This window comes from Corvus cornix, chromosome 7, assembly GCF_000738735.6.
Source record: "Corvus cornix cornix isolate S_Up_H32 chromosome 7, ASM73873v5, whole genome shotgun sequence".
Classification (NCBI taxonomy): domain Eukaryota; kingdom Metazoa; phylum Chordata; class Aves; order Passeriformes; family Corvidae; genus Corvus; species Corvus cornix.
The window spans coordinates 24,993,584-25,020,769 of NC_046337.1; the positions used below are offsets into that span (position 1 = coordinate 24,993,584).

Here is a 27,186-nt window from a genome sequence, read left to right on the forward strand (position 1 = left end):
ACTAACTGATGTGAAAAATGTACAGTAGTAGATGTGCTGGGCTAGTATTTTGGAATATAATCCAGAAGAGTATTTACAGAGGAGTATCTGGAGCACTGTCCTTCCTGGCTGTGCTCCTGCCAGAGGTCTTGCAGCAGTTGAGGTAACCAAATTGCTCTTAGTTGGAGAAAGGGTGTTCTCTCTGATTATGAGAAGTATATGCTTGGTTTTTTGGCCTATTGTGATGGATTGCTTGTTTTCCAGGGCATGACAAAACTTGTTGCTCTTGGTTTCATTTATTTAGTTCAGATTTGCTAGGTGCAGCCTTCAGATTTAAAGCTTGAATTTACAGTATGTGTTTTATTTTCTGTCTTCCATGTGTGACTCTCCAGTCTTTTGCTTCTTGCTGCATTGGTTCAGCTGGTCAAAGAACAACAACTCCTCCTCCATCTCAGATACCAGATCCACCTTTTTCCTCCCCAGTTATGCCCCATCGGACATCCCTTGGGGGCATTCTTGCTACAGGAAGCTGGGGTGGGGTGCTTGGAAAACCAGAGTTCATCACCAAGATGATCTCAGCAGGGACTCAGGACAGTGAATGGGGGTGTCCAACATCTTTGGAGGGCCAACTTGGATCAGTTATTATCTTCCATGAAGCACTGCAGCCTTCTCAGGTGAAAGCATTATATTTAGCAGGTAAGTGGTGGCTGTACTGGTTTTAGCGAAGTAAAAGGAAGGAGTTACAAACAAGACCCCCACTAAGCTTTCCTCTACACAGACACATAAAGAAGAACTTACAATCCAGAAGAACTGTAGAGCTGACCTAAGTGAGAGGGCTTTAAAGCAAATAAGCTTAACATTTAATAAATATGTTACAAAGTTTGATTTAAAAATATTATGTTTGCATGAACTCATCTGTTTATCATATGTACAGACCTGCCAAAATTAAAATGTTAGGTAATAATTTCCCTTGTAAGTTCTGAATTTTTGCTGCTGTTTGCTTACATGTGTTTGTAGTTGAGACTCTTCAAGTATTGCCTTTATTTTGATAGGCCACTTAAAGGTGATTTATGCTTGAGGATTTTTCCATAAAGATCAATAATTAAGTGATCATTTTAAAGAAAATACTCTGAAAGCTATGTTGTACAGTTCAGAGTGTTAAAGGTATTAAGTTCCATAATGACTTGAGGTTGTTACAGATTAGGATTAAAACACTTGCATTATTTAAAGGATATATTTTGTAGTGCTGAACAGAACTATCTTGAAGGTTACTTATTTTCTGGGCATTTAGGCTTGATGAAGAGATGAGTGACAAATATGAGACAGGTATTTGTAAAGACAAACATTAGAGCTGTTTGAATGTATAACACCTCTTTGTGTAGTTTAGCTTTTCCTGTAGAATATGTTCCTTTTTAAGCAGACCCTCTGAAACGAATGATTGAAGTCACAGGGACTCTACTTCAAAACATGTCTCAAATAGATATGGTTCAGACTGTCTTGTTTGTTCTTCCTACAAGTTTGGTGGTATAAAATTTGTAAAGGGCAACATTAATATCCAGTGGACTCTTAAATATATACTATATAATTTTATATACCTTTTTTTTTTAGGTCCAAACTGTTTAACTCCATGGAAGTCTCAAGAAGCTGAAGTAGCAGACCTCCCCAGTAAGGTGCTCCTTCATTATACACCAAAGGTATGAAACAGGACATCATTTCTGTTCAACTACACAGTGTGTATTTTCAGTGTTTGCACTGTGGTTTTCATGGGAAGATAAGGAGCAGTGAGAGCTTTCTTAAACTGGAGTCTTGTGCGGAGACAGTAGGTTTTGTTCATGTTAGGCAAAAGCATGGAATTATCTTGTACAATAGAGAATGTCAAATCTAAAATAACATATATTCTAGGGGTTTCACGTTGTTTAAATACTTTAGTATCAACACACTGGCACAAAATCTTGTGTTCAAGCATCTGTAACTTGTTTCATAAATGATATCATGGCTTCTTCATTTGTTTAACAGGCCTGCAGAAACCCAATTTGTCTTGACCTGTCTGCAAATCTTTTACATGGAAGACTAACTGGAAACAAAGTAGTGAACTGGGACATCAAGGTAAAAGTGTTCTAAAGAGGCAGAACCTGATGTAAAAATGGCAGGGGTTGTGTGCTTTCACTTAACTTTTGGAATGATGGAAGTTATTGTCATAATGCAAATTATATTTAGCAGGTACAGCATGTTTTTGTACTGAGAATTAATGGGCTAATGCTGTACCTGGAGCAATGTTGCATTTACATTACATTTATTGAGGACTTACGAGGGCCACTGCTCTTACTGTCACAGTACATGAAGATACTTTGTGGTAGCTAACTGTTCTTCATAATAATGTTGAATGCACGTTGTGTATTGAGAGCATTTTGTCATCTCTAGGGAATTCTATCATGGTTTTCTTGCAGTCATAAACTCCAAGTTAGGTTAAGATTAGTAGGGTTATGTTAACACTTGTGAGTAGTCAGTAGAATACCACATTTTTTTATCTTGGGGTAAATGTATGAACAGATAAAAAAGACCTGCTTTTTTTTCAAGAGCAGTGAACAATTGATTGTACTGGCAAACTAATTAATAAGGAAATGTTGTTGGAGCTACACTGTACATATCCACCATGCATATCTCTACAATCACTTGCAGAGACTAATGTTAAGAAAATTCAGACACTTAATGGTTAATTTTGCTGTGATATGAATAGTTTTAAAATACTTCAATTTGTCCTCTTTGCCCAGTAATGGGTACTTGTACTCCACAATGATCATTGTTGGATGAAGCTGGGGAAATGAGTAGGTGTCTCTGAGTAGCTTGCTAGGATCTTGATTTTGAATTGATTTGAAGTGGTTGTGAATCACTTCTAGAAATCTTGTGATTTGAATATATTATCCCTTACCACAAGAAGCATTGTTTGAATAACAGAATCCAGAATCAAGTAAATAGGAAAAGTCCTCTGAGGTCGTCAAGTCCAACCTGGTCTGAACACCATCTTGTCAACTAGACTGTGGCACTAAGTGCTACATCCAGTCAGTCCTTAAACACCTCCAGGGACTGTCTTGTGCTATCTCTGCTTGTGAGGAGGAGGGGGAAAAAGGGAACTTTGGAGACTTGAATTTTAAGGAGAGGCTTAGAATTGATGTATGTGTAGAGTTATTTTAAAAAACAAAATAAAATTGTATTATTTTTTAACTGCCTGAAGTTGAAATCTTGCAGGAAGATTGTTAAAGCAGAGGTGTGTATAATCTTACAGTCTTCTCTTACTGCTTGCTGCAAGTAACTTAAAAATCAGAAAAATGTTTTTCCTGTTTTTCAAATATATTTAGCAGAAGATTCTTTCTAAGTTTTTGTATCCTTCAGTTTCCAGTGTTTATATGGGGGGAGGAGGAAGGAAATGTAAAAAATGTACTTTCAAAACAAGAGCTGACAGGATGGCCCATGTGTAATTGTCATGGCCAGAACTTGAGCAATCCTGGTGTTAAACAGTGTTTTAAGCTAGTTTCGAAGTGGCCTTTGAGACATTCTGATTGGTTTGTGAGTACTCCTGAATGTGGAGTAAATCTTTGTTATTGTTGAGGGGATTTTACTTCTGGTGATGTTTATCCTGCCTTTTCTCTTGATTCAGGATATGATCAACTGCATTGGTGGAATAAATGTGCTGTTTCCATTGCTGGAGCAGATCAGCTTTCTTGGTGGACAGATGCATGAGAAGTCTGAAGGGGGAACTCTGCCTCCAGAAAGAGTAACTCCTGTAGAGGGTGACTGGGTGGTGTTTCCATCCACAAAGGCATCAGGTAGGAAAGTGCAGCTGAAGTGAACTAATTTTTAAGCTTGATTTTAAAAGTCTTTTTGTGAATGACAGAGAGCTGCTTATTATGTGCTGGATTTTCCAGAGTACCTATGTAAAGCTGAAAGGCTTTTTCTGTCCCTAGATACCTGACATGGATACTGAATACCAAGAGTTCAGCACTATATAAAAATAATATAATGTATTTCAAGTATAGCTATATTTAGTAGCATTATTTTTCTTTTCATGATTTACTGTTACAGGTGCCAAGGTATGACATTGTTTTAATTTCTGTTCTGATTATTTTGAGAAATTATATTTGATGTAAAACATCCTAATATCAATAGGAGAAGCTTTCCTACAGCTGGAGTTCTGGGTCACACAGCCACATGGAGACAGCCACCTCAGAACTGTACTATTTATTTAGCCTTTAGCCAAACTTTTATTTTCTTTAAAAAATCTTCAGGCTCCTATCTCTTCCATTCATAGTCACATTTTGGATTAAAAAGAAAAGAAACTGAAAGGATGCTTTAAGAATAGATTCTTTTAAAAGCTGTGCTAATATTGAGAATTAACTTTGACCTTAACAAAAACCACTGAGAAATCAGACCTTGTAAGGGAAAACACAACTTGTTTTGTTCGTTTCAAAGATGAAATGGTAGACTGAAGTAAGAAAATAGATCTTTTTCTCTCTGTCTGTAGTTTTTTTACATACCATGGCTAGAAAGTGTCAGTTTGAAACAGAGGGACAATAACTGCAGCATATGCAAAAGATTGTAAAAGAAGTTTGTAACCTGCAGCCATGGATGAAGCAACTGAAGTCAGGACTGGGATCACTTTGTTCTGGAGAGGCATGGAATGGCTATGATTCCGCACAGGAAAAAAATCTAAAGACAGTCTACAGCTAAGGAACAGGAGTTGAGAAGTTCAGGAAATAGGAATATAAACACCTGATTTTACTCTTTCCCCTCTTTTTATGCAGTGATCCAATGTTGAACCATAAGACTTTTGCTACTGTTGTTCTGTTTTGCAGAAGCACGTCTGGAGAAGAACATAATTGCAACTTTCATCTTGATGATAAAACACTTTATTCAGGGACATCAGGTTAATCAGGAAAATCTCATTCACTCCCATGGAGTTGCCACCCTAGGAGCCTTGTTACAGAAGGTGAGAAAACTTGAGAAACATCCTTTAGTAATGGATTTTGTGGATGAGGTTCTGATTATTTTGAAGCGTAGTGAGGATGCCAGGGTCTTTAAAGGCCTCCTTAGGTAAGTACTTTTCTTTCTTGTGTTTCTGAAAGCAAAAAGGTGTGAGCAGTTGGCCATTATCTGCAAAGTGAAATACGTTTCTTTTTTTTCCATGTTCTGCTTTTTTTATACAGATTCTGAGTTGTATTCTAGACTACTTTTGTGTTTCTTGTATTGCTTTAATGGAGCAGACATTGCTGTAGAAGATAAAAGAAACTTCCATTTTTAAAAATAAAATTTTATTAGGACATGCAGTATTTTGAGTGCTAACGCCTGTTGTCATTTTGCAAGGTGCCAAGAGTCTTAATGGATGTGAATGTACTGATGGCTGTACAGTTGTTGATAGAGCAAGTCTCAGTAGAAAAGAACACACAGCTTTTGCAACAGATGTACCAACACTTACTTTTTGACTTCAGTATCTGGAACAGTGGTGACTTTCCCTTCAGAATTGGTGAGCTCTTGGACTTGGGCAACTGTGTGAAGGCATAAGATTCTTCACTTGACACAAATCTTTATCTTGGTTCTAAAAGAAAACTTTATATTGCAGGACATATACAGTATCTTTCTACAATCATCAAAGACAGTAGAAGACTCTTCAGAAAGAAGTATGGTGTGCAGTTTCTTCTAGACACACTCAGGATTTATTACGGGTATGAGTTTTACTACTTCCAGCTCCTCACTTATTGTATGTGGCTCTTGGAGTGTTTTGCCATCATTCTAGTGAGAAAATTATTAAATAAAACTGCAGGTTGGATTTTGGTGGTTGATTTAATTCACAAAATGGCATTAATTTTTTTCCCATTTGACTTACCACTTTTCTTTGCCTTGAATTTTTATCCTAAGATTATGTAAAGTTTGTCAGTGTCACTAGGAGTGCTTGTAAACAAAATTGTAGGACTTGTGTTCAACAACGCAAGTTAAGTCATAGATCATTACCATTACAAAAAGTTGAGCATTTTAAGTTCTTTTAAATACTTGTAGAATTTGAAGTAGGACTTCTTTAAAAATTTAAAATGTTACCCTTTCGGTGCTGATGATTTATATCTGCTTAGGAATATAGTTATGTGCTTGAGGAAGATTGGCTAGTGACTTTGCTCTTTCCTGTGGGAGGTGAGAACCTGCAATCCTGACCAAATCCAGATCAGTACAGGTCTACATTTCAGGGCTTTTATAGACTTGCTAAGTGTGATTTGCTTATTCCTATGCAGTTGCTTGAGTTCAGTAAAATTGAAAACTTGTGCATGATAGATGAAAAATTACTAAACTGGCACCATCAAATTGCTGTTTATGAGCCATGAAGAACTTCCTTAGGTTGCCTTTCTGGTCTATTGGCATATAGGACTGGTTGTAAAGACAGTGATTTGGCTCCTGATGACCTGAGAACAATACGGACATCCCTGTATGGACTGATCAAGTATTTCCTGAGCAAAGGTGGAACACATGAAGAAATTCAGAGCATTGTAGGATACATAGCTGCCACCAGTGATGAGGAGCAGGTATTCAACATGGCATAAATTAATAGTTTAAGCTGTGCATGTTTTGGTTTTGCCTCTTGGCATTTAGAAATCTTGCCTCATGTACTTAAAAAGAAGCATGAACAAAGAAGAAAATGACCACAAGCAAAATGTTAATTGATGTGTGGTTCTGTTTCAATGTAGCTGAGATAACTTTTCTAATGGCACATCCTATCTTAGTTTACAAAACCAAATGAATTGAACTTCAACTGATCAGGAGTTGTAGTTTCTATTTTGTAGACATCAGCAGCACTTGAAGTTGCTTTGTGTCTCTGCTTAGTTTGATAAGGTGTTCTATAAAGAGAAAAAAGTATTAAAAATTGTTTAAATGCAGTAATAATGAGCAACAGAATGTCTATTAACCAGCAAAGGTAAAACTTAAAAACAAGAAAATTTTCCTAAAACAAAGCATGAAATCTGAATAAACTGTGGATTAATTTAGTTGTCTTAATTTTGTAGCTCTGTGGAATTTTGGACGTTCTCTTCAGCCTACTTCATTCCAGTCCAACCCCAGACCAGCTTTTTTTATTGCTCTTTGAACCAGGGAATGCTGATATTCTTTATGCTCTGTTATTGCATCAAAGATACTCTGACAAGCTTAGAGAACTTGTGTTCAAGGTAATGAATTGAGTGATGTGTTCCTAGATTAATCAGTCGAACATGAATTTGTGGTTTGCATTGGTCTGGCTGCGGAAGTGTATGTAATTACAAAGATACTAATCATCCAAATATGCTTCTTTCTTATCTCTTCTGCTATGTTAGCTAGATGGCATTGTCACAAAGGAATTGGCCTTCTCTTGAAATAAAGTTTTTGGATCTTTAAAAAAAAGTCCATGTTGTTTGAGTTAGCTTACCAAATAAACTTTAAAAACTGTGGACCAGCATGTTATGTCATACACAAGCTTAAGAGATCTGGATGCTTTTTTGTGTTCAATTTGTTTGTGTCTGCTTTTTCTTACAGATTGTGGAAGAGATGTTGAAATGTACCAAAGTTTATGAACGTAGCAAGCACCGTATGAGACTCAGAGAAGTGGGGTACTCTGGGCTGGGGCTCCTTCTGAATGAATCACCAGTTACTGTCTCTCTTATTAAAAACCTTCTTAACCAAGTTCTGTATGCAGGTAATTGGCAAGTTCTGTGTCTAACATCAGTACACTCCTGCTGCTGAGAGGCAGACATACCTGGTTTTTGTTGAGGAAAGCCAGAGGTGTTACTTGTAGAGCTCTTCTATTCAAAGTTCCCATTGGTCTCAGCTAACATTTTCTTAGTTCCCTGAAGTTTGTTCCTTTTGCTATCCCTGGATGCAGTCATAACTTCCAAGGCAATTTTTAAATACTTATCTGTTACATTCTCTTGTGTGGTATCGTTTATGGTGGCTTTTCTCTTTCTTCCCTACAGATCCTGCTGTGAATTATAAGGATCTCCTAGCTGTAGTGTATCTGGCTCATAGGTCAGATATAAACATGAGAGTGATTATCTGTAGAAAGGTTAGTTGTCTTCTTTAGAACTGGAATACTGTCCTTCAAGCCTATAAACTCTACAGTGTGATAGCTGAATTATTTCTTTAAAACACAGTGGCAGTATTTGTTGTTACTGTTTTTTTAGCAATGATTTATTTTAAAAAGCAAACCCATCCGTCACTTACTGTTGCATTTTGTGTATTCAAGTACTTTTAAAAGCCAGAACAAAAAGGGAAGCCTCTATCATGATTCTCAAATAGCTTGTATTTTCTACAGGTTTGAGATAGTAGGCTCCCTGAATTACTGAGTTTTCTCGAAGCTAATATCACTGGAATTAGTACTGAATGTAGCTGTGAGACACCATATAGTCTATTAAGGTTTCCCAAAATGAAGAAGTGAAACTATAATGTACACTATCAGTAAGCAATTAATACTGCAATTTTATTAATTTTATCTATTTCATAGCTCCTAATCAAGCATATTTTCTATTCAATAATTTTTTTTTAAACTATGCCTGAATGGGATTATTTATTGAGATAACTGACTTTTGAAGGAATGGTTGCAGAAGAGTTACTGAAATATGGCAACTTACCAATATGCTTTGATAGCTTCTTTTCTCCCCTACTCCTGAGAATTTTTTACTTTTTTTTTCTTTTTTCTCAAATATATATTTTTAGTGAGGAAAAATGATTTTTTTGCTTGTTTGCTTATTATTAGCCAATTGTGGCTCTTTATATAAGGTTGTAAGAAAAGTAAAGAAGCTGTAAGATTGTAAAATGTTTAATTGAAAAGCCAGATGGATGCAGTTACAAGCTAAAATTAATGTGTAGGTATGGGATATCTTCTATCCTTAGATTTTGCACCTTTTGCATTCCCAATTGGATGCAGCACAACAGATTTCCCAGCAGCTGGGCTGGCAGGACACTTTGGTTAGACTATTCCTGAAAGAAAACTCAGAGGTCCGGATTGGCTTTAAGGAGAACAGGACTGATTCCTCCAGGGAAGAGGAAAAAAAGCCTCCTACTGAAGAGCTTCAGAAACATCAACCTGATAAAACAGAGGGAGACAAAGCTGGCAACTTTGCATCAGTTAATGGTCTGTTTGATCAGTGGAGTTTAGAAGACAACAAATCCTTGGATGTCCCTGCCCATTTCTCTGTTATGCCGCGGGAAGATGCATCCACAGCAGAGATGTCTTTCAGTTCGGAGGACCGAGAAGAATTGTGGCAGAGTAATCCTTCACATTTGAGTTTAGATCTGTCCAGTGTTGACTCTTATGAACTGGCTGATGTTGGGAATCAGATGACAGACAGCCAGCCCAGCACTCCCTCACCCACAGAGAGCACAAAGCCCTTCTCTGGGCAGCCTGACAAAGAGCTGGGTGTTACGAATGATGTGGGCTTCACTGCTGAGCTTTCTCTATTAGAAAACCAAGGAGTAAGTAACTCACTCCATATGTGACTGATTTCTCCAACTGCTGGCAATTTCTTTTTGTTCTTTCAGTCTCCTTAATGAATGTTTTGGGGTTTTTGTCCCTTCTATCATCCAACAGAAAAGTGAACAATATGGCTCTTTTATAGTGAGTAGGGGTACTTCCTTTTGTAATGGGCCTTCTTTTTTTGATTGTCCAGTTGGGATAGCTTTGGTGTTTAAAAAAAAATAGAACAAACAAACAAAAAAATAAAACCAACCTCCCCTCCCAACCACAAGAAACCACAAACGAAAAACTGCAAAATCTCCCCCCTTCTGTATTTAAACATCCTTTATCATCCAGAGGAGGTGTACAGCAGACTTGCTATGAAAAAATCAAGGGTGGCTAAAGGCAGCTTGTTGTACAACATACAAGCAAGCTACAGTCTCTTATATTTGTGTTTTCATGAGCTTTTCAATTGAACTTTAGACTGCAGAGCTTCAAACGTTGAAACATGAAAGCATAGGGGCTGTGATGAATAAGCAATGTTTTGAAGGTTTTCTACACTCGAAGGGCTTTAAATATTTCACTTCTTTTGTAGGGGAGTGATAATGAACTCATACAGTTACTTACAGACATCCTACTGTGTATAATGTGGAAAGGTATTGAAAAGTCTGATGATGATGCTTGGATTGAGAGAGGACAGGTGTTCTCTGCTCTCACCAAACTGGGGATGTCTAACGAGTTGTTGCGGCCTTCTGATGAAATAAAACTCAAGTGAGTGTACAGTTCATCCCTTTTGAGGATAAACAGAAAATTGAGGGACATGAGTGAAGCTGGGAAGGGTGGGTATTTCCCAACAAGATGTACTTTTCTTTGCTGTCTCTTCACATACTGTCAGAAATATATTCCAGCACCTATTTAAGAGTGTCTTGTGGTCAGAAGGTTTTAAAACTATCGCTGTTTTCATGAGTCTCTCAATCGCTTTTATCTCTCTGGCTTATCAAGAAGATGGCAGTTATGTAACTGCAGACTAAGAGATCCAATTAAATACTTAATTGGATTTTTTAAAAGCCACTTACACTTAGAACATGTAATACTTACTTTGGGATTTTGTTTTCCATGCAGCTTGCTGGAGAAGATGTTAGAATGGTCAGTCACTGATAACAGAGATTCAAAAGCTCTCCCTACACATGCTGAAAATGCCTTCAAGCTCTTGCTAATTGTACAAGGTTTCCTGCAGGCAGAAGGACTAATTAATTCAAATTTATGGACAGAAAAGGTACAGTAACTGCATAATGGAAGTACTGTATGTGGGCTGAAATGGTAACAAGAAAGTTGTTAGTTTGGACGCTGTCACGCTTCTAGTCATATGTTTTTAAACTGCAGATATTACAGAGTAAGGATTTATGGTGGAGTGGATTAGTGCCCCTTCATGAATAAAATGTGAATATTTATCACAGGGAATATAGTTAGTTTTGCAAATTAAATAGGCACGTAAGTGGTACTCTTTACTGAGAATCCAGGTCTCTTCAGACTGGAGAAATACTTAAAAAATGTAAAAGCTAATGAAACAGCATCAGTTGTAGCCTAAGCAGGTTTTGCACTGTTTATCAGCATTTATGACTCTCCGAGCGTCCTGAATGAAAGACCAGCCAAAACTCTGCGCTCAGTTGCAAGTTGGGAAATGTCACTTCTGGATTTTGACCCATCTTGGAGTTCCAACACATAATTTATCTCAACATTTAGTAATTTCTGGCACTGGTATTGCTTCCTCTAGTCTGAGTTGTCATTGCTTTTCAATTTTTCTAAGCAAAAGGGGAGAGAGATTATATGAAAACCATCCCTATTTCACTAGAAATCTTCCAATATTTTTAAGGCTACTTTCTTTGGAAAAAAAAGTATAATGTCAAGAATCATTAACACAATAATTCCTATGCTGTTCTCCAAAATGCCTGTTTATAAATAAACATAGCTTAAAGTTTTAAATTGCTTGTTTTAAAAAAATTTCTTCTTGTTAAAAGCTTTGCCTTCTGTTGGGAAACCAAATTAGAAATGAGAGCTGAACTTTGGAGCAATGAGAGTTGTGCTTCTTGCCAACTCTGAATTGAAAATAACAGTACTTTCATAAATTATCTTCCACTGTGCCCAGGGAGAACTTAACGCACTGTAATATCCTAAACGGGATATTTCAGTCAGAATGATTTTACATTCAAGTAATTTGTTAGAGAACATATCATGGTGTACTAGTTTTAAACAAACACATCTGGGTAGTGAAATGTGCCATTTGCCTTGGGAGACCCACCTTTCACAAGGCTTGTATCATTTCTGCCATCTAAATACTGACAGAAAGAAGTCCCTCCTAGAGTGAAGTCTTTTTAAATTTTCTAAGGAAATGGCATTTACTGGAGTTAATTTATAGGAAAAACAATAAGCATATATACTATATGTATGGCTTTATTCAGGAGAGATACTTGACTTAACATACTGGGCTAGGTATATTTTTGTCGTCAGGAATTTCTTCAAATTGCTGGTTTAACTTCTGTGTTCTGGGATGATTTTCTGTGTTTGGTTAAGTTAGAAGTATGAACACAGCTTCTTCCTCAGCTCTTTGAAATTATTGTGTCTCCAGCTAGAGTAGTTATTGTTACTTTTATTTCAATTTATTTTATTTATTTTAATTTTATGCAAATTTTCTGTTTCTGTAATAGCTCTTGGAAGAACTAGTGACTCTCATGGATAGCCTGTCAGTCTGGTACTCTGCTGGCCTAGAAGCAATTAGGCTTTCACAGGTGCAAGTCCAGCTGCTTCTTGGATTCATTGCACAAGACAACTTACAGGTTTGTTGCAAATTCCTGCAAGTGGTAGTGAGTTTTAAGGGCACAGTTGATGTAACTGTTGTGGTTTATGGGAGAGCTGCTCATACCAGTGAGCAGACCTGTGGCAGTCCCCCATCCTTCTATAGGGAAGATATTTTATTGATTCTTACTGTTTGCAGGTTTACTCTACTCTCTCTGTCAGTGTGCACTTCCAGAGCACAAGGAAGAGGTAGAGGGCCTCTGTTTGAGGATGGGACTATGCAGGCACAAGTGGCAGGAAAAAGATGGGTGCTCAAGGAGGAACACATTCATTTTTTGCTGTTTGTTTCTGTAGGTCTGTGCTATGGCAGCAGCCAAACTAAACACCCTCCTTCAGACCAAAATAATTGAGAGCCAGCCTGAAGCATGCTACCTCCTGGGGAGGTTGGAAGGCATTTTGAGTAGGTCAATTGAAGAAAAGACAGAAACTTACTCATTTTTGATTCCCCTTGTTCGGACATTGGTATCCAAGATTTATGAACTTCTCTTTATGAACCTGCACCTTCCTTCATTGCCTCCTACCAATGGCAGCCCATCTTTCTTCGAGGACTTTCAAGAATACTGCAGATCTGATGAGTGGCAAGTTTATATTGACAAATACGTAAGTAGTAAATTCTTTTTGTATCATTTCCCCCCTCCTTCAGCAATGAAAGCAGAGGAACCCATTCAGAAATCGTGTGGTACTTTTTATTTTGCTTTGGTGGAACCAGATTATTCCAAATATGAAGCAGTATGAAGAGAGTTCATTCAGACATGATAATGAGCAGATGGCACTTTATTGGAAAGATTGTTATGAAGCATTTATGGTGAACATGCACAAGCGAGACCGGGAAAGAGGAGAAAGTAAGCTTAAATTTCAGGTAAGGTTTTCAATGAGTGCAAGGTTCTCTTAAAACAACTCTCTCAAGAGTTGCTTTCTAAAAGACGGAGAAAGTGAATTCTGGGATGATCCAGTTCAAGTGCCTGTAAACAGGTTAATTGTCTTAAGATTTTATGGGCAGTGGGACTATATGCACTTCTAGGATATGCTTTCTAATTCTGCTCTGTCTGTTAAGAGTCTTATGTGTAATCAGAGTTATTTCAGTACAGTAGGCCTTCCTTTTCGTACAGCAATGTAGAAATATGCTCAGCCATAAGATGCGTTGTCTTTTACTCTGATTTGTGTTTTGAATTATTAAAACCTGTTTTCCATTATGAGCTGTTTGTTTGGGTTTTTTCTTTAACCCTATTTCAATACAATTAAAACATTTAAAACAGTGAACAGTTCTTATCTAACATGTGGAAAAATTGTTTCTAAACTGACCTTTCTATACAAGGTACAGATTGAGTTTCAGCATTAGAGCTAACTGGTAATTACAGGAAATATCATAATGAAGTTACATTTCTCTTTGCTTTCTTGATAACAAAACTCGAAGGTCTATTTTATTCAAGTAGCTAAAGGAAAAATACAATGAGAGTCACATTCTAGAATACCAGAATGAAAGAAAAATCCTTCCTATTATAGTAGGATTTCTAATAATGACTACTTTTCTGACAATGAAAAATTGCTTTAAAGTGGATTCAGCATTGATAATGGTTTCTTCACATCTTTAAATCGAAGTCTGTCACTATTTCTTCTAGTTCTAGGTATTACCTTAAAATTTCAGAATGTTTTATTGCTAAACCTTTTCCATTTCTTCTTGTTTTATGAGAATTCTTAGAAACTGCAAAACTGTTTTCCACGCTCAGAGTTAATTCAGTGCTAGATTTATTTGCAATGGTCTTTCAGGAGCACTTTGTGGAACCATTCAGCAGAAAGGCTCGGCAGGAAAATCTGCGGTACAACAGTATGCTAAAGCAGCTTAGTAGTCAACACACAGCCACTCTGAGACAGTGGAGAGCAGCCCAGCTTTACTTGTTCTCTGAGCGTGGGCCTTGGGCTGAAAGGTGAGACTGCAGGTCCTAAATGGTATATGATGCTTAAAAGGAATTTGCTCACATGACTGTTTCATGTGGTTATGATGCCTTAGGTTTTAGCTTTTATATTTTTCAGATCCTCTTGCTTAGTATGTGACTCTGAAACTTCATACAGTCTGTTAGTTACTGTTTCCTCATTCTGGTTAGACATAACAAACCATTTCTATGTTTGCACTTCAAGGACACCTTGTTGTCCCAGGCCCCAAAATATGTAAACTAAAGCCTTTGAATGGGGGGCAAACTTGGGGTAATTACATCATTGCCTGAGACTGTAATTGGAGAATTAACCCTGATATGCAAATGGACCAAACTTAGAAAAGTGTGAAAAACCCGTGACCCATCGTCCATCTGGGGTGGAGCCCCTTGGAGGCTTTTGACTGTCCAGGGTGTACCTTTGAAGGCCCTTCAAATAAATACCTACTTTTATTGTCTTATTCTTGTCTAGCCGCTGTTTTCAGGTAGCCACTTCCACGCATCAGTTAAAACCAGGTCAAATTGACTGCAATAACCATGCTTGAGATGTACAGTATCAAGTGACAGGGCAAGAGAAAATGGCCTCAGGTTGTGTCAGGGAAGGTTTTTATTAGAGATTAGAAAGTAATTTTGGAGTGATTACGGTGGTTGTAGGTTGTCAGTTGGAGTTGATGATCTTGAACATCTCTTCCAACCTTGATGATTCTGTGAAAATAAATACTGTTTACAAAATAAAGAGTGATGATTAGAGCTGCAAAGAAACAAAAGCAATAAACTGCATTTTAATATTTTTTTTTTACAATGTACAAGTGGATGACCAGTATTTTTCTAAATATGCACTCTTTTGTAATCACTTCATTTCTGTAGGTCTTTATTCAGATTGTTTTTGCAATATTTTTGTTTTCCTAGGAAACAGCGTCCTATTCACTGGAAACTTTCAAATGTGGAAAATTTTTCACGTATGAGACTAAAACTGGTGCAGAATTACAACTTCAACTCTCATCAGGATGCTAGCGACCTGAGAGATAATTTAGGTAAAGTTGTATTTGCTATTTCACTTGGAGTTCTTACCAAAGAAAGATACCCACCCTCCTCTTTGTGTTTAGTAAGCAGTACATGCTAGATACTGAAATCTTGATTTTTCTTTATTTCATTTATAGTAAAATCTACAATATTGGAATGGTTCTTTGACCTGAAACAGCATCTTCCTACTGAGTAGAATTCTTTTGCCCTGGTTTATTGAAATGTGGGGTTTTGTTGCACAATAAATAAAAGTTAACGCCTTTGTTTTGAAATAAGCACTCACACAACTTTCTTTTGTGAGATTATTTCTTCAAGAAAGAAGCAATAAGATCAGAGTAACCAGGATTTGTTTGAAGCCTTTTAGAGTTTGTGATTAAAATGTGTAGATATGAAGTGCTTTGTTTCTGAAGTGTGCTGAACAGCTGAGGTAGGGGTGTAACTGTTCAGTGTATTGGATATCAAGGCTCAAGCAGAAAGAAAAACCCAAAACACTCTTGTAAACCCACATAACCAAAAAGCAAATGCAGTGCATTTCTATTAAATCTGCATGTCCACATCAGAATTCAAGTTAAATTTTTCTTAAGTGTTGTGTCCCCTTTCTACTGTCAAAATTTTCAGTGTAGCTCAAGGACTTCTTTTAGTGTTCTACCTAACCACAAAAATATTTAAGAAGTATGGTTGCTACTTTCTTGGCTAAAACCAACATTCAGCTGTAGAAGATACGCTTAGTAGGTTAGATTTCCAAAAGTATTGTAGCAAAAAAAGTTCTGAGCTGTTATGTCTATTTATGATAGGTGTGCACCAGACACAGCCCTCTAGTGAGTCTCTGCTTCTGGAGGTGGTGAAGCAGGTGAAAGTGAGTGACTTGGAAGATGATGTTCTGGAACTACCAGAAGAAGACACAGCAGCCAGTTCCAGTTTGTAAGTAGACCAGGATAGAAAAATTGTCATTTGTTTCTGTGCTAGGGATAAGGAGCGAGAAACAACTTTGGAATGGAATAGCATACAAAGCTTCCCTCTTGCTTTATCTGGCTTTAACAATTCAATCCAGGGCAGTTTTGATCAGCAAAGTCCCTGCTGGATTTATCATTGTCACCACTGGGACAAGAAAAGCCCCAGGGAAAAGAAGGCAGAGTAGATGTTTGTGAGAATGCATTAGTGATTCACTGCTCACAGTTGGTCTGAAGCTACAGAACTGCTGAGGCTTTTCTACCATGTACATTGGCTATAATTCTCAAGAGGCAGTCTGCCCTGTAAGGACATGGACCAGCCTGGAACTGCCTCGTGTCCATAGTTGCCATGGCCATTCACTCTACTGTCAACTGCATCGCATGAAAACTTGTGGGGTTGGCATTAATGTGCTGGAGAATGCCTTGTGTTTAAGAGCATTCCAGAGAGAAGGCCTGCTGTGCTTCCTTCCTGTCACTTGTGCAACTGCAACCAAAAAAAGAGGGCAGGAGAGAGAAAGCCGAGAAAGGGGAATTGAGGGAGGATAGCAAATACTTTGCTTCAGTAATTGGACATGTCATGTTGTGCATGCATCTGTGTGTCTGTGTTGTTGAAATCCAGTAGAGAGTTGGCACTCTGAGTGATACTGATAGATCTTGTGCTTTAAGGGTTATTGAATGCTTGCTAAAGACTACAGCAAAATAACCCTGAAGATAACTTTAGTCACATGAACTGGAACTCAGCTCTGCTCTGGGCCAGAGAATTTAAGCACCTAACAATTAAGCAAGAAAGGGAAATGCAGCCTGATGTTTTCATGCTTCAGGGGAAGTCAAGTCTGTTGTGCCTGAGACCAAAATATCAAGACTGAAGAGCAATGCTATGAAATGATGTTTGTGGTCTAGTCTGAAACACCCAAGACTGCTGATGAAAGTAGCTTTATATAACTGTTTATGTTGTAGTTTTAGTGCCATTCAAATTTGATCCTTTTCCGAACTGTACTCTTACCAAGGACCTAAGCAACAGTATAATCTACCCAACCCTGTAACACTTAATGGTGTTCTTGCAGGGATGAGAAGGATGAGGAAAGTCAGAAAGAAAAGCTAATATTGTCTGAAGACTGTGAGCTCATTACCGTGATTGACGTGATACCAGGCAGGCTGGAGGTCACTACCCAGCACATTTATTTCTTTGATGGTAGCATTGAAAAAGAGGAAGGTAAGCATGATCAATGTCTCTTTGTTTTCAGTGCAGTTCAGCATTCTGCTTTTAGTAGGCTGAGTTTATGTTTTGAAAGCAAGTGTCAAAATAATTGTAAAGAGACAAGTTGTTGTTCTGTATTTAAAATTAATATTGCACTTGATGGTTAGTGACTGACTGATCCCTTCAGAGTTAAGAATCTGGAACTGTACTTTCTGAGCTGATAAATTGATTCACTATTCTTAGTATTTCTTAAAAATAACTTACTTAAAAACCTGCTGACTAAAAAAAAGTTACTACCTTTAATTTTCTTTGTAAATTGCATCTCTCTGTTCTCCCTGACAAATAATGTTTTACTCGTGCATTCATTAAAAACTAGTAGTATGTAAGCATTAACCATCTGTATTAATTTAGGAAACTTTAATAGAACATACACAGCTGGCAATAAAAACACTGAAGTGAAATGTTGGACAAATAGTAGTAACATTTTCCAAATCAGTATACCAAGATGTTCAGCCTTTGGGAAATCTAAACATAAAGGTTGGTTTGCACCTGTTTAAGAAAGGAAAGGGGGTTAGTTTGCTTCATACCTTTTGTCAACAGAATACATTTATAATGTGTCTTTAATAGGAAAGCAAAAGCAAATTCTACATGCCATCAGCCGTTTCTTACTTTGTTTCTTTCAGCACAACAATATCTGAAGTTAATATTTTCCTAGAAAAATGGTTAATCAAGTCAGATATAAGATTTTCCTTTTCTAGGAATAACTCTGAGGTGATTAGAACTGGCACTGCACTGTGTCTAAATGAAAAAGGTGGTTTTTTTAATATATGTTGCAAGTCAATAAACAAAGTGCTCTTCCTAGGGGTAGGTTTTGATTTCAAATGGCACCTATCTCAAATTCGAGAGATCCATTTGCGTCGGTACAACCTGAGGAGGTCAGCTTTGGAGATCTTCCTTACAGATCAAACCAACTATTTCCTCAACTTCAATAAGGAGGTATGGGTTTCCTAAATTTCATGGATTTATGTAATTAGCACAAGGTTAAGTTTAAAATCAGTTTGAGTCTGGTGTCTTTCATAATACTGTAACACTAATAGCAAAAGGTTTGCTTTACATAGTCATTATGGAAAACTAGACTGCAGTCTCTGAAAACCTCAGTCTGGCATCTAGAATCTGATTAATCGTGAAAAGATAGATATCACAAGATTCTCCTTTTTCCTCTCTCTCTCTCTCTGTGTTATACAGAATGATTATTTAACTAAAACTACATCAGTAGTAATCTAAATGTTTTAAAGCCTGTACATCTTTTAAAAGATTGAGCAAATTAATGACAAATCAAAGGGGACTTTCTTTTTTACAACATTGGAAATCATTGATATTCCATGGTTAAGGATTCGTGAACTTTCTTCCCCTCTGGTTAATATCAGTGATCCTTTTTATGAGGGACTAAGATGAATTTCAGAACTTAGGGTGAGTTACTTACTAGCAGGTCAGTTTATGAACAGCTCTTAGAAAATGTTGTGTGGTTTGGTTTTGATGTGAAGGATGTCATATCCAGCCATGTCCAAATGGTTTAAACAGCAAGAGATTGAAGTACTTGAAAATGTAACTGCGTCCCATTTATTTCACATTTTAATTAGCAGATGAGTTGCTTAATTGTCAGCTTCAGTCTCCAGAATATTGTTTTATCAGTGCTGTTTTCTAACAGGTACGAAACAAAGTGTATAGTCGGATATTGTCACTGCGTTCTCCAAACATTTCTGGGACCAGATCTCCACAGGAACTTTTCAAAGCATCAGGTTTGATGCAGGTATGAGACCTCAGCTAAATGGTATAAAGCATTCCTCTGCTTTTTGAAGGAGTCCCCCAGTGTTTAGATGGCAACTGTCAACTTCTGTATCCTCAGCCTGGCCCCTGAACTTTCACATGCGTATTTTTGGAATGGTTTGGTTTGTGTCTACAGTCAGGTAGATGGGTATAGCCAGCCTCTGTTGATGTGATTGACAGGCATTTTAATGTGAATATAAAACATGTGACATGTTTGCTTCTGGTTTTAAGTCTATGATCATGAGTGCGCATTTTGAAACTTCTTTCACTGGATGTGCAAATAATTTTCCCTGCTATCTTTTCATGATGGAGCTTTCAACAAAATGCACATGAACATTAAGCGGGGATTAGTAATATTGGTAAAAAAGGAAAACATCAAGATGTCCATATTACCATAAATACAGATAAATTTTTAAATGTAGTAAATGTATTTTTATCTTCCATCTCTTTATGCCAAAATTGTTTTCTCTGAGGGAGGAAGCTTTACAAATAACATTAAGATATTGGAAATCCTTTGACTGTTCTTTGTTTCATAACAATAAAAAACTATCAAGCTGTATATTCACACAGAGAAAATATCATCTGTCGTGACACTTCTCCATCACTCTACAGACAAATATTGAGCCCTTCTGAACACAGCTATGTCTTTGGTTTAGAATATAATAATGGAGCAAACAAAGGTGCACAGAGAATTTAGTTTACAAATTGTTTACTTGTACTGTTAACCAATGGGAGAATAATTTATAAATAAATTTTGATCTTAGCACTGTAATGGAGTTCAAAGTTCTGTTCTCCTTTTTATCAGTACCTGTTTACTTGCCTTCTTTTTCTTTCTCTTATTTCTATTTTTCTTTTCCTTTTTACCAAGAGTGCTGGTTGTCTGCTGCTCTGTATTTGAAACAGTAGTGTAACCAATCAGGACCTGATTTCAATGAAATGTAGATAGTACAATCACTGAATCGAAGGGAAAATAAACTTTATTATGAGAAATTGAATCTGGATTTGCATACAGTTTTTGTGGTCTTGTGCTTTTCACTTGCCAATGCTATCCTCTGGCAGATAGATAGAGACAAGATGTGTAATTTGCAATAATTATATCTTTGATATAGTCTATTCCATTTTATCTTTCTTTGTCTTTCAGAAATGGGTGAATAGAGAAATATCCAACTTTGACTACCTTATTCAGCTGAACACCATGGCAGGTCGAACTTACAATGACCTTGCTCAATATCCTGTGGTAATTTAAAAAGTTAATTTTTAAATTTTTGCCAAAGTTTTTTCTCTTTTGAAATATGTATTTTTAATCTCTATTTGATGTTTGACTTTTTTTTTTTTTTTTCAGTTTCCCTGGATTTTACGAGATTACACCTCAGAAGAACTGGACCTGAATAATCCTGCAGTATTTAGGGACCTGTCCAAACCCATAGGTGTGGTAAATGAGAAGAACGCCAAGACTGTGAAAGAGAAGTATGTATTTGAACACTTGATTATATTTCTCTGTCTTTTCTGAGCCTCCAGGCTAGTAACACATTTAAAAAACAAAGTTGTGGCAGTGAGGTTTTTAAAGCTGGTTTTATAACAGATGCATTTGCAAAGGTTGTTGATCTGTTGTTCCTGCTGCATTCAGACTATATTATATGGCATTGAAAGGACAAAGCTAACTGTTGTAAATTTTCAGTTGTTTCTCAGCTGTGGAGATGAAAAACTGAAAGGCTGCATAAACAATTTTATGGCCCAGCAGCTTGAAAAGATGTAATGTGTCCCATGTCTGCTTCAGGATAAGGAATGTGAAATCATACTGATGAATTGAGCTGCCTGTGCTGAGAGGTAGCATTGATCCTAAATCTGTGCTTCCTCTTTTTTTTCAAGCCTAGATTATTATCTTCAAAATAAAATACATCTCAGTGACTTTTGGCAAGTCCTCTGTAGGTACAAATGACAGGTACTCAGACCCACACAGCAGTGTAGTGATCTTTCCTTTTTTGCTGTAGTGAGTGTGCTATCATACCAGACTGCAGTCAGGTATCTTCCAAAATCTTGTGAAAACTTGGAACATGGAGAATTTTCTTTGAATGATTAGGCTCTATCCTGGCTGTAATGAAATGGGTTCTCTAGAATTATGTTGAAGGAGAATTTCTCTTCCTATCTTAGTGAGGCTGAGGAATGTATCAGCCAGATGGTGGCATGGTAGAGTGAGTTTGCCAGTAGAAAAGGAAATAGGCATGTCTGCATCCTGACAGTCACACACATTTCTTAAATCTTGCAGGAAACCATCACAAGTCTCTTCAATAGTAAATATTCAGTTTAGTGATGTGGGGTGTGTTGGTCTGTTGTATAAAGTCGTCAGTCCTGTCTGCCCTTTGTCTGGTTTCTGACAGCTGATAGCAAATACCTAGGGAAGAGTGTAACAGGCTGCAAAGGGTTCATCTGGTGTACATTTCTATCTTTCAGCAGTCTTTTTCTTAGGGACTTTCTAAGTAAGATTTGGAATCTTCGTGTTTGATAGAACTCAATTTTTTTTTCTCTTATAGAATGCTGTGGTCATTTATTTTGAATCTTTGCCTGGTATAAGCATAATCCACATGTAAGTCAACTATAATGCTCAGTTTTATTTATAAAGATTTCTTTTTTCAGATACGAGAATTTTGAGGATCCTCTTGGGATGATTGACAAATTTCACTATGGGACACATTACTCAAATGCTGCTGGTGTCATGCATTACCTCATTCGGGTAGAGCCTTTCACAACACTTCATATCCAGCTTCAGAGTGGCAGGTATGCTGAGCAAATAAGCAGCCCCTTCCTGTTTCTTCCTTGTCGTTTTACTGAGGGAATCATCAAAGTCTAACCTGAGTTTTCTGATCCACAGATTTGACTGTGCTGACAGACAGTTCCACTCTATTCCTGCTGCCTGGCAGGCACTCATGGACAACCCCAATGATGTCAAGGAACTTATCCCAGAGTTCTTCTACTTTCCAGAATTCCTGGAGAATCAAAATGGTAAAGTGACTGCTAAGAATATTCTCACAGAAAACTGTGTCTGTATTCTTCAGAAAAGACTTGTTGCAACCATTTGTGAATGCTGAGGAACACTTACTGTTTGAACTTTATGGTGTGATTGTAGACATTAATCATCATGCTGGCTTTAAACTGTTCAGTGAAGATACCAGTTGTGTTAAGCAGCAGCCTAAACATTATGTTTAAAATTCAGGCTATGGGCTTTAGGATGGGTAAAAATAGTGTTGTTTACCCAATGGAAAGTATCAGAGATGCTTTCCATATAATAAGTAATAGTTAACACTGATTAAATACTTAGCAAAAGTTAAAAGAGATTAATTATTATAATGCTGATTGGAAAGACAGCATCCTGCATTCTGACATGAGACTGCTAGACATTTTTTTAATTCACATTTATTTTTTAGTGATTTGTTTCTCTATTTTTGCACAATTTGAAAATGGACTTGTATGTTTGGGCTGCTACAATGTACTAGAGTTCTAAATTAGAAAAATTTGGAACACCCAAGTTCCACTTTCAAGTCATTTAAATATTTAGAGTTGTTTCAATGATAGCTGGTAAATTTAAAACTTCATAAATGCAACATAAAATGTTGATTTTACAACCATTTAAACCTCTAAGTAGCTTCCTTCTTATGAATAACCTTATTGAAGTGTTTGGACTCTAATCCTGGTAAAGCAAATGCAGATTTGTTTACAGATGGATGTGTAAAAGATTAATACTACTTTTATGGTTGGGACTTCCGCTTCAAAATCATTTAGATGTTTTGGATAATTGTTATCCTTTATCATTTAAAATTTTAAACATGCAGAACAGAACTTAGCCTCCTATGTCAGTGGTAGGGTTATTGGAGATTTACATTAAGAATTTTTCAATATCCTTCTCTTGCATTGAGAAAAGAATGATTTTTAATCTTTATTGAGAAATCAAGGTACTTGAAATATTTTGTAGCAACTCTTAAACTTTTCTGAATTATTCACCAGGTTTTAACTTAGGCCAGCTTCAAATGTCAAAAGAGGTGGTAAATGATGTTGTTCTGCCTAAATGGGCCCACTCCTCAGAAGACTTTATCTATAAACACAGGAAGGCTCTGGTAAGATGTCGTTTGTACATGTGACATAATTGTGAAGAAAGTGCACCTGCACATTGTTACCGTGGCTTAAATGTAAAACAAGTGGGATGACATTCAAACTGGAGTTGTGGTTGCATTTGATGTTACAAGTACCATTAGAACTTCCAGTTAAAAGCTCTGTGCATGTTGATAAAGTGCTGAGAAGAGCATTTAATCTCTTGGGCATTTGCTGTCCTCAGAGACAAAATGCAGAGCCAGGTGAATAGGCTTCCCTTGCTATTTAAAGATGATTCTCTGTGGTGTTAGGGAGCTGGCAGGTTACCTTCCCCTGCACAGGTGCATTTCAATAGTGCAGATCTCTTGCATCCCTGTATTGATTTTCTCTCTTACATGGCAGTTACTGCCCATAACACAGGAGGATATTCTTATGCCTCTATCCTTTCTTATGCTTCTGCCCTATACACTGATAAATACCTAATTTCTGGGTACTCTTAATGTAGGTATTGAACCTTTTCCACAGAAAATAGTAAAAACTTCAAGGTGGGAGCAGTATTTCTCTTATTCTTACAAGAGCATTTTTTCCTTCTAGGAATCTGAGTATGTTTCTGCTCATCTTCATGAATGGATAGATTTGATTTTTGGCTACAAGCAGAGGGGACCAGCTGCAGTGGAGGCGCTTAATGTGTTCTATTACTGTACTTACGAAGGTACAAAGCAGTATGTTCTCTTGTCATTGTCATCAGACTTGTGAGTCTTCATTATTAGACAGAAGACACTTGATTTGTGAGCATACCATTCAGTAGCATATGGTAAGGCAGCAGATTTATAGATGAAACATGACAGCAAACCTTGTAATGCATTGTAAAAAGAAGTATAGTTTTTCTTAAAGGAGGGCTGTTACAGTTTCTTGTCTTTTTTTTCTAAAAGTTACTGGCATTTCTTGTCACTTTCTCATTTGCTTGCTTAAAAGCATTTGTGGGAAGAGGTTTCTTGTGGTTTAGAGTTCAGGCACATTGCTTAAAAACAAATAATGTTAGAGACAAATATTAATCAGTTAGTTTCAAAGCTAAATTTTGGATGGCTTTTGTGTGCTAATTTTGGCTTGCATGAAGTATGTTAAATTCACTTGATAGGACAAAGGCCTGCAATTCTTGCCCTAATAGATACACTTAAAATTCCACTTGCAAAGTGGAGTTTTCAGACTGTATTTTAAATGGAGGCATTATTTGGGGGCTTTTCTGGGGTAAAGGGTCATAATGCTGCAAGTAAATTAAGTTTTGCAATGTTAGGTGACCATATTGGTTCTTAATAAGTTGTTTGGATTGTGTTCTCTTCCCCCCCCCCCCTTCATTGTTCTGGTTGTGATCCAGGGGCCGTGGATTTGGATGCTTTAACAGATGAGAAAGAAAGGAAAGCTTTAGAAGGGATGATAAACAATTTTGGGCAAACTCCCTGCCAGCTGTTAAAGGTAATGCTTTTTTGCTCCCTCTCAACCAGACCTTTGTGGTTAAATACAACTGAGTTACAAGGACTTCTGAAAAAACGGTGGTTTGTAAGGTAATGGTTCATAATTTTAGCGACATTAAATCTTTGCCACATTACCAAAATCCATTTTCAAAACAAATTAATTTACTTCAAGAAGGGAAATTAGGTATGTAAGACTGTTTTCCCATTAAGATTCTGAGTATCTCGTATATTGAACAAATTGATAAACTAGTCTAATTTGTTACTCCTTCAAATATTGCCTCCTAGGAGCCCCATCCACAAAGGCTGTCAGCAGAAGAGGTAGTGCAAAGACTAACTAAAAGTGATACCTCTACTCTGAATCTCTTCCAACACCTCACTGAACTGAAGTCATTCTTCATAGAGGTAGATGTGTTACTTGAAATTGTTTAAAGTCTAATCTGAAACTTCTGATGTACTTGAAACAAAAGGTCACAACCTAAATGAAACTTGCTTCCTATTTAAAGAAAATATTTTACAATGCAATGTATATTAAATGAGCTCTGTCTTTTTAGTTGGCTTCATAGAGGTTGAATCCCGTAATCTGCTGGCTGCTTGTGTGGGTGTTGTTTGGGTATTAAATCAGTCACTGCACCAAGAAAGCCGAAAAGCTCCCTGGTAGTGTCTGAAGACTCACTGAACTTGGTAGTTAAACTCCCTGACTGGGGGCCAGGGTTTAATTTCCAGTGTTTGTGATGAAGCTTACCTGCACAAACTGCATGGGTGTGTACCAGTGCCTTAGGGTGCTCTACAGGTCTGACACTGATTCCAGAGGCTTTGGATCTTACTCTTTACAGGTTCTAGATTTGTGCTTTAGCTTTTGGATATAATCAGATCAAAACCATGTCCTTTCTCTTAGGGAATTAGTGATGGTGTGCCCATTGTCAAAGCCGTTGTTCCCAGGAATCAGTCACGTTCCTTTATTTCTCAGGGAAGCCCAGAGATCTTGGTGAGTTGCATGTGTCAATACTGTTCTTAAACTGCAAGCAGTCAAATGGGTGTATTTTTTTATACAGCTTGTAGAGAAACATTTCTTAACTGTTCCTCTTCAAATATGTTCCTTTAACCTATAATGAATGTCAGTTATAAGTTAAATATTTATCTTCCAAGGAGAAGCCAGGCTGATTTGTTGAATGGCATTTAAGAGCTGATGAGACATGACTGTAAGTTATAGTGAGGCATATTGTAAGTTGCCACTTGATCGACTTCCCTGTAGCAACCAATTTGCTAATGCAATGCAGTCCAGATTTAAAATTACAGGATTGAGCTATTAATGGTGTCATTGTTTATCTTTGCTGCCCAACCCATATATTAAACTATACCATATGTGGTGCATGCACACTCCAAAGGCCTGCACTGTTCCTAAAACTAACTTTTGCACTAACGTACATTCTTGTACTATGGCAGATACCAAGTAATGAAAGGAGAACAGTGTTTTTGTATTTACATCTGTATATATATGGCCTAGACACTGGCTCCAGTGCAATAATATCTCTGCTTTGCAGGAAAGAATATTCCAATATTCCTGTTTTGCATGTCAAAATTATTGTCTTGGCTTAATGTGGTATATTCATAGGTTATTTGGGCACATCTAAAATTCTCCTTGTGTTTTTCATAAATACCTGATGAAAATAACCTTGAATATTTAGATTCCTTTGTTACTTCCTCAGAAATGCAATTGTAGTACAATGTTTTTTAAACTTCCTGTGTTAATATGTTCACTATTAACAATAAGTATTCAGAGAAGAAGCAGCAGCTTAAACTAAATGACTGACTTGTAATTAAATGTTTGAGAGGGGTTGGTTGACTGGGATTTTTAGTTTTTGTCTCCTCCCATCCTTCCTACCCCAACTTCTCTGACCTATGTAGAACACAGACTATTCTAATATGGTTCTATGTACCACATGTGGATTAACTCATCTGAGAGGGATTTTTTATTGATTTGTTTGTTCGGGGAGAGGTGCATGTGCTTTTTCCTTTGTGGCAAACTTTCAAGAAGCCTCTGCTGGATTTTGTGCAAGCTCCATTAGCATCAAGGCAAGCAGAAAAGAAACCTCTGGGTTTCGTCAACTTTTTCATCAAACTTTTTTAGGTAACAGCAAGTCTGAACTGCGTTATTGGAACTCACGGTTGGCTGCCTTATGACAAAAATATTTCCAACTATTTTACATTCATCAAAGATACAACAGTGACAAATCCCAAGTAAGCACATTTTGAGGAGGGGTAGATGAATGCATCTAAAATAATGAAATACAGTAATTAGTATTTCAAAATCAGTGGGTCGTGCTGTATTCGTTGTCTGAGTTTTCACCTAAGAATGCATCTTCTGATGTTCAGTAATATTCCCTCTAGTTTGTAATTGCATTCTTGTAGAGTTATG

At 37.1% G+C, this 27,186-nt stretch overlaps 1 protein-coding gene across 7 annotated transcripts in view; it reads left to right on the forward strand.

The window, feature by feature from the left end:
* The window catches only part of NBEAL1 (neurobeachin like 1), a 75,995-nt gene that overhangs the window by 37,869 nt on the left and 10,940 nt on the right, over positions 1-27,186 (forward strand). For 6 of the 7 annotated variants that reach the window (XM_039555077.1, XM_039555076.1, XM_010406680.4 and 3 more), the window contains 33 exons: positions 372-675; positions 1,588-1,673; positions 1,996-2,085; positions 3,635-3,803; positions 4,830-4,963; positions 5,338-5,497; positions 5,594-5,696; positions 6,386-6,542; positions 7,020-7,178; positions 7,522-7,681; positions 7,959-8,047; positions 8,875-9,456; positions 10,032-10,207; positions 10,559-10,712; positions 12,142-12,270; positions 12,584-12,889; positions 12,999-13,148; positions 14,057-14,214; positions 15,127-15,251; positions 16,035-16,161; positions 17,255-17,403; positions 18,251-18,384; positions 19,097-19,198; positions 20,357-20,452; positions 20,558-20,682; positions 21,850-21,990; positions 22,085-22,215; positions 23,215-23,324; positions 23,893-24,010; positions 24,674-24,771; positions 25,056-25,172; positions 25,666-25,755; positions 26,899-27,008. In XM_039555077.1, the coding sequence (XP_039411011.1) occupies positions 372-675; positions 1,588-1,673; positions 1,996-2,085; positions 3,635-3,803; positions 4,830-4,963; positions 5,338-5,497; positions 5,594-5,696; positions 6,386-6,542; positions 7,020-7,178; positions 7,522-7,681; positions 7,959-8,047; positions 8,875-9,456; positions 10,032-10,207; positions 10,559-10,712; positions 12,142-12,270; positions 12,584-12,889; positions 12,999-13,148; positions 14,057-14,214; positions 15,127-15,251; positions 16,035-16,161; positions 17,255-17,403; positions 18,251-18,384; positions 19,097-19,198; positions 20,357-20,452; positions 20,558-20,682; positions 21,850-21,990; positions 22,085-22,215; positions 23,215-23,324; positions 23,893-24,010; positions 24,674-24,771; positions 25,056-25,172; positions 25,666-25,755; positions 26,899-27,008 (5,039 nt within the window). The remainder of the gene's footprint in view (positions 1-371; positions 676-1,587; positions 1,674-1,995; positions 2,086-3,634; positions 3,804-4,829; positions 4,964-5,337; positions 5,498-5,593; positions 5,697-6,385; positions 6,543-7,019; positions 7,179-7,521; positions 7,682-7,958; positions 8,048-8,874; positions 9,457-10,031; positions 10,208-10,558; positions 10,713-12,141; positions 12,271-12,583; positions 12,890-12,998; positions 13,149-14,056; positions 14,215-15,126; positions 15,252-16,034; positions 16,162-17,254; positions 17,404-18,250; positions 18,385-19,096; positions 19,199-20,356; positions 20,453-20,557; positions 20,683-21,849; positions 21,991-22,084; positions 22,216-23,214; positions 23,325-23,892; positions 24,011-24,673; positions 24,772-25,055; positions 25,173-25,665; positions 25,756-26,898; positions 27,009-27,186) is intronic. The other variant, XM_010406683.4, reaches the window with a different exon arrangement.